Genomic DNA, 11,275 nt, shown 5'->3' with positions numbered 1-11,275 from the left:
CAGCAGGCTCTGATTGAACTGCCCAATAAATCCAAAGACTTGGTTTTCTGCGAAGGAACTTGGTCAGGTTTATTGCCGACGAAGCATGATGCTAATGCCCTGGCTCAATGGTTACAGATACACTAACACATGTATGCTGGTGACAATGAACCAGCTCAGTGAATGGCAGGACTTTCCATTCTCCCCTAAGCCAGACAGACACTCCCTCTGAGATACATCTTTATACACAGACACAAACAAATTATGTATTACCCCATATGTGTCTAGGTGCCACCTTCTGACGTATTTGGGTGCCACCCGTTACCTTGTACATGTTGGTTTGATCACAACATCTCTATGCATTATGCTGTCATCCTGACTTTATCTTTAGGAGGGGTCAGTGTGTTCCTGTTATCTTTGGGGAATGTGTTTGATATCGAGGTGTTTTGGTACTGTCTTTCTTGAATGGTTTTGCTTATATATTCTTATGCCTAGCACTATGTAGGAAATAGTGTTTCTGCAATATCAGCCCTGTTCTTGCCAGATTCTGTGAGCAGGGCCTGCCTCTTGCTCACAACTTAACTTTGCTTTATATTAGCAAGTTATGACCATTACTTTAGCTCAGGCCTCTGATACAAGGGCTTATGTCTCAGGCTCTGTCACTGTTCAGTAGTTGACAAGGGCTTATGTCTCTCAGTCACTGTTCAGTAGTTGACTACAGAGACAACCAGCAACTACTGAACAGTGAGGATAAAAATGTTTAAAACCTGTCTCATTCACTGTGCATTATGTTATATGCACACAGAATGAAGCAGAGAAGGCACATGAAAAAAACGAAGTATGTGCTCATGTAATTGCAGACTGTACTGTAATATATGTGCATGAAGGGGCAGAGTTCATGTCTTTCAAACAATCTTAACTTGGCTTTGCAACCTCTTTATCATACTCTTTGTATGGGTGTGTGTACGTACTTAAGCAATCTTAATTCATTCTTCATTATTTTATATAGGAATATATAACTACAGTAAGGAACTGGTCAGTGTTTGTGTACCATTGTTTGCTCCTTGTACTATTTTACCATTCTAGACTGTGCAAAACTTGATACTTGCCCATCATATTATTACACATAAAGCAATAGCATCCGTTCCCACCTCAAATACTGGGGCAAAAAGATGTAGCATGCCTTGGAAGTTAGTAAGTCTGGGCTCTGGTGGACTAGCAGTGATTATCCTCTGTAGTCACTGTGTGTCGTTCATCCTGTCTGGTATTATCCTGTTCGGGGGTTTGTGGGTGTTTCTTTCTGTTTATGTCACAGTGACTATTATTTTTGATTGGGGAGGTGGTGGTATGCTTGGGATTGGTGATTTCCTATTTTTTATAATCCAGTAACGTATAGTCCTATATGTTGATACAGTAGCAAGTCCTCCCAAAGTGTAATATATCACAGAATCACTATTAGACTAACGTTATCTACTTCAGTTCTACCACATTTACTCGGCAGTGACTGCCACCATTGAATGTATTACTTCTTAATAATGCAATTACTAAACATTTTTTTTAAATAATGACATTTTTCAGTGAAGCTTTCTCCCCTCCCCATTATTAATTATGATTAATTATTCTTTTCTCTTCTTTTGTCTTAGGATGAAAGAATGATGTGATGGAGGTGAATATGGGCTGCTGGTCAGGCACAAGACCTCCATTGTCTTGCCTCACCATCCTGCTTGTCAAGCTTTTGGCCTGCGTTTGCCAGGGGCTTCAAGGGACAGTACCACTCGGCTTTCACTTTACGCATTCCATTTACAATGCTACAGTGTACGAGAACTCTGCAGCCAGGACCTACGTCAACAGTCCAAGCAGAATGGGTATTACACTATCAGATCTTTCATGGGATATCAAATACAGGATAGTGTCTGGCGATGATGAAGGCTTTTTCAAAGCAGAAGAAGTGGTAATTGCTGACTTCTGCTTTCTCAGAATAAGAACTAAAGGTGGGAATTCTGCTATATTAAACAGAGAAATCCAAGATAACTATTTATTGATAGTAAAAGGGTCTGTCAGAGGAGAGGACTTAGAAGCATGGACAAAAGTGAATATCCAAGTTTTGGATATGAATGATCTAAGACCTTTGTTTTCACCAACCACTTACTCTGTAACAATAGCAGAAAGCACTCCTTTAAGGACTAGTATTGCACAGGTGACAGCAACAGATGCAGATATTGGGTCCAATGGCGAATTCTATTACTACTTCAAAAACAAAGTTGATCTCTTTTCAGTTCACCCAGCTAGCGGAGTTATCTCTTTAAGTGGCCGGTTAAACTATGATGAGAAAAACAGATACGACCTTGAAGTTCTGGCTGTGGATCGTGGGATGAAACTTTATGGAAACAATGGAGTAAGCAGCACTGCCAAGCTTTATGTTCATATTGAACGTATAAATGAACACGCCCCAACCATAAGTGTGGTAACCCACATACCCTTTCCATTAGACAAGGAGCCTACATATGCTGTTATTAACATTGATGACCTAGATGAAGGAGCTAATGGGGAGATTGAATCTGTTTCCATCGTAGCTGGAGATCCCTTAGAACAGTTCTTTCTGGCTAAGGAGGGAAAATGGATTAATGAGTACAAAATCAAAGAGAGAAAACCCATTGACTGGGACAACTTCCCCTATGGTTACAATCTTACTCTCCAAGCAAAGGACAAAGGGTCTCCTCAGAAGTTTTCTGCAGTCAAACTGGTCCACATCGCTAGTCCCAAGAAAGAAAGTGTCCCAGTAAAGTTTGAAAAGGAAGTTTATGATGTGTCAATCAGTGAATTTTCCCCTCCTGGAGTAGTGGTAGTTATAGTTAAGTTGGTGCCTGAACCAACGGGTGTGGAATATATAATATCTCCTAATCAGGATGCTGAATATTTTAAGATTAATCCCAGGACAGGTCTAATTATCACCACTCACCCTTTGAAAATCATTGAGAAGGAACTCTATGAGTTAGAAGTAGTAAACAAAGGCGGTGATTTAAAAGCACAAGTTATTGTCAGGTTAGAAGATTCGAATGATCACACTCCAGAGTTCACACAGCCTTCGTACAGCTCCTTTGTCAATGAAAGTATTCCTGTAGGAACCAGCGTTTTGTCAGTTTCAGCATTTGACAAGGACAGGGGAGAAAATGGATATATAACATACAGCATTGCCAGTCTGAATTCACTGCCCTTTTCGATAAACCAGTTTACTGGTGTTATTAGCACCTCTGAAGAACTGGATTTTGAGTCTTCTCCAGAGAGCTACAGGTTCATTGTCAGAGCCTCCGATTGGGGTTCGCCGTACCGTCATGAAAGTGAGGTTAATGTCACTATATACATAGGCAATGTCAATGATAACAAGCCGTTGTTTGAGAAAGTGGCTTGTCAGGGAGTGATTTCATCTGACTTTCCCATAGGTGGTCACATCACTGCTGTATCTGCAATAGATATAGATGAGCTAGAACTAGTGAAATACAAAATAATCTCTGGAAATGAACTTGGGATTTTTTATTTAAATCCTGACTCCGGTGTGCTGCAACTTAAAAAGTCTCTTGTTAATTCTGGTATAAAGAACAGCAATTTTGGCCTTAAGATCACAGCTACAGATGGAGAGAATTTTGCTGATGCCATGTTCGTTAACATTTCAGTAGTACATGGGAAAGTGTCTTCAAAGACCTTTAGCTGTAGAGAGACTAGAGTTGCTCAGAAGCTGGCAGAGAAATTGCTCAAGAAGGCAAAAGCAAATGTGAAGCTGAATTTGGAAGATGGCTTCCTTAATTTTTATTCGATTAACAGACAAGCTCCACACTTTGATAAATCCTTTCCCTCTGATGTAGCGGTTAGAGAGGACCTTCCAGTTGGTGCTAGCATCCTGAAAATAAAAGCCTATGATGCGGACTCTGGATTTAACGGGAAGGTTGTCTATACAATTTCTGATGGTAATACAGATAGTTGCTTTAACATTGACATGGAAACAGGGCTTCTTAAAGTTCTTATGCCCATGGACCGAGAGAAAACAGAGCTGTATCTCCTTAACGTTACAATTTATGATTTAGGTAATCCCCAGAAATCTACATGGAGACTATTGACTGTGACTGTAGAGGATGCAAATGATAACAGTCCTGTTTTTTTACAGGATAGTTACTCCGTTACTGTTTTAGAAAGCATGAGTATTGGTACAGAAATGATCCAAGTAGAAGCTAGAGATAAAGATCTAGGATCTAACGGTGAAGTGACGTACTCAGTATTGACAGACACACAGCAGTTTGCCATCAATAGTTCTACTGGAGTAGTATATGTGGCTGACCAACTAGACAGGGAATCGAAAGCAAACTATACACTAAAGATAGAGGCCAGGGACAAAGCTGAGATTGGCCATCAGCAATTTTCTGTTGTTCCTCTGAAGGTTTTTTTGGATGATGTGAATGATTGTTCTCCAGCTTTCATTCCATCTAGCTACAGTGTGAAGGTCCTTGAAGATCTGCCAGTTGGCACTGTAATAGCTTGGCTAGAAACTCACGACCCAGATCTTGGTTTGGGAGGTCAAGTGCGTTACTCTTTGGTGAACGATTACAATGGACGATTTGAAATAGACAAAGCTAGCGGCACTATCCGCTTGAACAAAGAACTCGATTACGAGAAACAGCAGTTCTATAACTTGACTGTGCGCGCAAAAGACAAAGGACGTCCAGTTTCCCTCTCTTCCGTTTCTTTTGTAGAGGTTGAAGTGGTGGATGTTAATGAAAATCTCTACACTCCTTATTTTCCTGACTTTGCAGTCATTGGAACTGTAAAGGAAAACTCCCGCACTGGAACAAGTGTATTGCAAGTGACAGCTCGAGATGAAGACTCTGGAAGGGATGGGGAGATCCAGTATTCCATCAGGGATGGCAGTGGCCTTGGAAGATTTAGCATAGATGAAGAAACTGGTAAGTTTAGATTACTTAATTTATTTTATTTAACCTGCATAGAAGTTTTTACAAAAGTAAAGCATATGGATAATTATTTCACTTCATAATGTAACATAAGTTCAGTTCTTCATAATAGGCAAGATAAAGTTATAAATATAAATGTTTCAGGCATAGATATAACAAGAGTTTATTACTTTGTGTGATAGACCCAGGCCAGTTGGGAACAGCAGAGTAGTAGAAGGGAGATATACTGGCCACTGGATAAGCAGTTTTCTGTTCCCTGAGTGACCAGAGCAGGGGCTGCTCCAGGCTAATGAGAACACCTGACTCCAATTAACCTGCTAAGAGTTATGTGAGACCGTTAAGCACCTCACTCTAATTAAGGCCCCTTTGATGCTATAAAGGGGCTCACTCCAGTCAGGCCAGAGGGAGCCAGGGGAAAGGAAGTGCGTGTGAGGAACTGAGAGCAAGAGGCGTGCAAGAAGCTGAGAGTGAGTAGGCATACTGCTGGAGGACTGAGAAGTACAAGCATTATCAGACATCAGGAGGAATGTCCAGTGGTGAGGACAATGAAGGTGTTGGGAGGAGGCCATGGAGAAGTAGCCCAGGGAGTTGTAGCTGTCGCATAACTGTACCAGGAGGCACTGTAGACAGCTGCAGTCCACAGGGCCCTGGGCTGGAACCCGGAGTAGAGGGTGGGCCCAGGTTCCCCCCAAACCTCCCAATTCCTGATCAAACACAGGAGGAATTGACCTGGACTGTGGCTTCTACCTGAGGGGAAGGTCTCTGGGCTGTTTCCCGACCCACAGGGTGAATCTGTGACGCGAGCAAACCCGCCAATAAGCGCAGGACCCACCAAGGTAGAGGAGGAACGTTGTCACATTGGATATATCCATCACGCGGTGGGTGTGAAATAATACACATTACTTTGCAGTCACCATACAGTTCCAGTGAAAAGCAATGTGGGGATTCCATTACAGCTACCATATTATCTGTTGATAACTATAAATTACTCAGGTCACTGCTGCGGACTGTCACTGCACTCTTGACCTTGACTAAAGGTTGAATCCAATAAAGTAAATGAGGAGTGTGAAATAGGTTTGGGGATGAAAGAATTCCTGTTTCTGTGGTATTACTCATAATGCTGGCATGCTGGTTTTCATTCACATTCAGCAGTTTGAAACAATATGTCACGCTGTATCATATGCTTTGAGATAATGCACAATTCAGTTTGTGCTAATATTGATTCTCTTCATAGGAATAAAATTTCAAACATGCACATTAGAAAACAATATTTGAACGCTGATTAAGAAGTTTGTTTTTTAAAGATTTTAACTGCAAAGCCACCAGCATTATAAAACATGAAAATCAAGCAGGAGAAGCTGCGTAGTAAAACCCAGTTTAGGAGCTGGCTGTTTAAGTATCTAATAGCTGTTGGCAGTAATGGTGCAGCTGTGATACTAGATTAAGTGCGGAAATTAGAAAACATTAGTTTGCATCTTAAGAAATTACATTAAATATGTTGGGTTTGCTGTGGTTTAAGTAGACCATGTGTTTCTTTTTCTAAAGCTTTTAATTTTGAATGTGGTATTAAAGCATTAGATTAAAAATGTATGTTTTGGCTAATTCAAACGGTTCAATCAAATATCAAAATTCTAAACTGAACGTTATGAAAAACAGATGGGGGCCTAATATGAAATAAAAGCATTGAAAACATCTCAAACCTATTTGAGCTACAGTCTATATACTGAAGTTGGGCACAAACACTGTATTTATAGCCGTATGGCCAAAAAATGCAAACATGGGTGCCTGAAAAATATTCAGGGCTGTCATTAAAAGCGATCTCTTTATAAGAGCTGAGATCCCCAACTGAAGATAATGGGAGCTGTAGATGCTTGGGCTATGTTGATTTAAGTAAATGATTATGGATTTAGAAACACAGTTTTAGGTGGGCAGGTTTGTGTTAGGCCCTGTTCATGACTCTGAACAGAGTCCAGACACTGCCCCTGGCTGGGGTCTCTCTGCACAGTCTTGGGGTGCAGATCCTCTGTCTAGCACTGTCTCCTGATAGTTGAGACCCCACGGTCTAACTGCACTGTCCCTGAGACTCGTGATAACCCCTCAGACTTCCCCTTAGGTTATTAACACCTTCTCTGAGAACTCCAGCTGTGTAGGTGCTCTCAGTATATAGTTCACCTCTTCAGGGGCAGGTGACCGTAAAAGCTAACAGACACGTAGACCGGCTTTGCACAGGATTCTAAACATAATTTCTCTTTACTTGGATAGCGTAAGAAATATACTGATCTAGACAAAATAACCACACCTGTGTGCATTCCCCCATCTCAATTTCCTTACCACTCTAGAGAGGAATCTCTCTGACCTCTGCTGTGAGGGTCCTTTCATACTCCTTCCCAAGCTTCCTCTGCTTGTGGTCTCGTCTCAAAATGACTGTTGAGACACCCTATCTTTTATAATTTCTCATCCCCTTTGTCAAGTGACCCCGCTCTTCAACCTGATCAAAGTCCCTCATCAGGTGATCTGATCCCCACCTGGGCAGACTGATTCTTCTGGGTGGCAGCTAACTCTTTGTCCAAGGGTGCTTCTGTTTGAATAAAAACAACAAGGAGTCCTTGTGACACCTTTGAGACTAAGAAATGTATTTGAGCATAAGCTTTCATGGGATATAACCCACTTCATCAGATGCATGGAGTGGAAAATACAATAAGCAGGTATAAATGTACAGCAATTTGTTAGTCTCTGCGATGCCACAAGGACTCCTCGTTGTTTTTACTGATACAGACTAACACGGCTACCCCTCTGAAATCTGTTTGAATAGAAGACCATCAAGGCTCCACAACCCTCTGTTATTATCTCTTTGCCACTGTCCCATGAAATTTCAGACCAATATGGAGTTAAAAGAGCAAGAGAGAAGGCAGCAAGCCCCACATTCAGAATGGAGTTTGCAGCCTGATGCAGATACCTATAAAAAGCCTCCGATATCAAACAGAATTCATACTCTCTGCATAGACAGAGTCCCCAAATCGTCATATTTAGGATTAAACAAAATAAATCTAGCTAAAGGCAATGGAAGTTACTTGGTGAAATTCTGAAAAACTGGGGGTTCATTGAAGACTTTCTTTAACTAGATTATCCAGATTTTTAACCTGTGCCCCAATTAGTTTGAAAGATTTGATCGCCTTCAATGGATTGTGGCCCCAGATCTGCAGAATACGGTGCATACTTAATTAACCACGTGCTTGACTTCAATGGGACTTAACCATCTACTTCAAATTAAGTGTGTGCTTCCATGCTTTCCTGAATTGAAGCCTAAATTAATCAATCTTTGGGATAGACCATTAAAAAAAAAATAGGAATAAATACATTTTTCTTTCACATTTGAAAACATATTTAAAAATGGTAATCAAACAAGCCCCTTATCAGTATTTAATTCGACTGTTTTGAAAGATTACCTAGCAGCAAAGCATTTAAAAAATAATTTTCCTTCAGTTGTCCTTGTGATTACACTGAATATTGATACTTTAAAAAAATCTTCAATTAATTGAAGAAATCAGGTGCTTTTTGCCACCCAGAAAGGTGACTACAGTTGCGATCAGGGATATGTAGACAAGTTTTGATGCTTTGGGTGTTATTTTTCAACCTTGTAATCTGAGTGCAAAATTTGATCTGTTTGCCAAATGGGTGAAATCTGTTGAGCTTTGCTGTCGGACTAGTGAAGGTCTAAATGCTGTTGAATGATGAATTGGCTTTTTTAGGTGTAATGAAGAACTGAAATCAGAGTGAATTAATTTACAAGGAGATTGCTGCTTATTTACTTTTCATGCACTTAATTTGTCACTTTTTAAACTGACCTGCTCATTTGACTTATCCATTGTCTTTCTTGTGACACTTGTGAAGGAAAGCAAAAGTGAGAATTACAAAAAAATCAGTATTTTTGGCTACTGCCTTAATGAGAAGACGACGCCAAATTCAGTCCTTGTGTAAGTGGGCGTAATTCCAACTCTACTCCCTCTTGTCTGTGTCACTCCGTGTGCTATCAAAGCTACATCTGAGTTTACATGGTGAAATTCTGGCCCTGCTGAAATCAGTGGAAGTTTTCTGGGACCAGGATTTCATCCCAGAACTCTTCTCTCTGGCCTGTGTGATGGACATCTCTGTGGGTACTAGTTGATGAATTATAGAATTCAGCACCTCAGAATCTCAAATTTGTAGCAGCAAACTGTGGCTGTACCTCTGGCTACTAAATAGGTAAAGTTCACATAATTAAACTCCACTGATGCCCTCCTCCCTACATCCATGTCCCTTCCACTTCCCCTGCCAAACTTCAGCTTTTTTCCAACTTCACTCTGTGCCAGCCCAGCAAGTGGGTTTATTTTCCTCTACAGGTAGGTGGAGTGGATAAAAATCTCAAGATTAATGTAATCTCTCCTATAGTGTAAGGATGTTGGCAGAAAACATCCAGTTATTTTATCTCCTAATGTTGTTGGCTACATGTGGAAGAATTGCATGTTATGGATGCAATTCTATACCTATACCTCCATACGTGGATATAGGTAGAGAGAGCATTCCGATCAAGTTTGCAGATTATACAAAGCCGGAGGGAGAAGGGGTTGCCAATACTTTGGAGGATAGAGCTAAAATTCAGAGCGGAGAATTGGGCTGTAGACAACAAAATGAAATTCAGTAAAGACAAATATAAGGTGCTACACATAGGGAAGAAAAACCAAATGCACAAATACGGAATGGAGGAAAACTGGATTAGCAGCAGCACTGCTGAGAAGAGAAGGATCTGTTGTAGCAGATCAAAACCTCAACATGAGTCAGCAATGTGATGCTGTTGCAAAAAAAGCAAATGCAAATTTAGGTTGCTTTAACAGAGGCACAGCATGCAAGTCTAGGGACGTGATAGTACCATTCTATTCAGCACTGGTTAGGCCTCAGCTGGAGTAGTGTGTCCAATTTTGGTCACCAATGTATAGAAAGGATGTATAGAAACTGGAATTGATCCAGAGGCGAATTACAAAGATGATCAAAGGGATGGAATGCAAGCCATATGAGCAAAGGCTGAAGAAACTGGGTGTGTTTAGTTTGGAAAAGAAGAGATTAAGGGGGGATATGATAGCATTCTTCAGATACTTGAAAGGCTGCCATAAAAGGATGGAGAAAAGTTGTTTTCTTTTGTCACAGAGGGCAGGACAAGAAGTGATGGATTTGAACTACAGCATAACAGATTTAGATTAAATCTCAGGAAAAACTTCCTAACGGTAAGAACAGTAGGACAATGGATCATACTGCCTCGGGAGATTGTGGAAGCTTCTTCACTGGAGGTTTTCAAAAGGAGGCTGGATAGCATCTCTCTTGGATGGTTTAGATACAACAAATCCTGTACCTTGGATGACCTTTGCAGTCCCTTTAACCCTATGATTCTGTGGAGAGTTTGTTCATCTCTATGTGCTAACTAGAGAGATAGTTTACTTCCTTTCTATGTGTACAATTCCAAATCGTCTTCATTGCTTCGCCGATTCTTTGTTTCCTTGTTTCTAATTAGCTTGTTTATAGGCCGGTAGTTTGCCATTAAAAGCCCTCAGTAGTGGACACCTGATGTGATCCTGGCTGTGACGGAGTTTGGTGTTCTTCTTTTCCTCAACCAGCACTGCCTTTTGAAGTGGCTTGGTGTGTCCCTCTCTCTAGTTTTCTTAGGCATGCCTAGAATTTACACCCTCTGTAAACTGGCTTCTGTGCTATGGAGGGGTGTGTGTGTGTGTGTGTGTAATGCTATGTTACACTCGTGTCCTAACCTTGGAATGCTGTTGGCACGTAGACGTGATAAATCGACTGCCAAGCGCTCTCCCGTCGACTCCGGTACTCCACCAAGGTGAGAGGCGCAGGCGGAGTTGATGGGGGAGCGCCAGCCATCGATTTACCATGCGGTAAGTAGATCTAAGTACATCAACTTCAGGTACGTTATTCACGTAGCTGAAGTTGCATAACTTTGATCGATTTCCCCCCTCCCATCAGTGTAGACCAGGCCGTAGAGCCGCACTCTTTTCATGTTTCGGTGTACAATGAAACACCAATTTTAACTCAAGCTCTGCCTTTCATTCTGGCCTATGCTCACAACAATTTGCCCTAGTGCCCTTAGTAACAGCCTTGCACCAGGAAGGGTCCTATATTTACCTCAGCCTAGTCCAAGGAATTAGCTATGGTAGAAACAGAATGAAACAATTTCTTAACAAACAGAGAGACTGGAGACAAATAGTGCCTTCTGGTACTGTGATCTCAGTATGCTTTATATGCATCAATTAATGTAGCCTCCTAACACCCCTGTGATATGGAAAGTATGA

General features: G+C 41.1%; 1 protein-coding gene across 1 annotated transcript in view; it reads left to right on the top strand.

Annotated features, from left to right (window-relative positions):
- The first annotated feature begins 1,639 nt into the window (after nt 1-1,639).
- The window catches only part of FAT3 (FAT atypical cadherin 3), a 471,657-nt gene continuing 462,021 nt past the window's right edge, over nt 1,640-11,275 (top strand). Inside the window, exon 1 of the mRNA XM_045020047.1 lies at nt 1,640-4,931. Within this exon, the coding sequence (XP_044875982.1) occupies nt 1,640-4,931 (3,292 nt within the window). The remainder of the gene's footprint in view (nt 4,932-11,275) is intronic.

The sequence above is a fragment of the Mauremys mutica genome, chromosome 1 (genome assembly GCF_020497125.1).
Source record: "Mauremys mutica isolate MM-2020 ecotype Southern chromosome 1, ASM2049712v1, whole genome shotgun sequence".
In the NCBI taxonomy this organism is placed as follows: domain Eukaryota; kingdom Metazoa; phylum Chordata; order Testudines; family Geoemydidae; genus Mauremys; species Mauremys mutica.
This window is presented reverse-complemented; position numbering and strand designations above follow the sequence as displayed.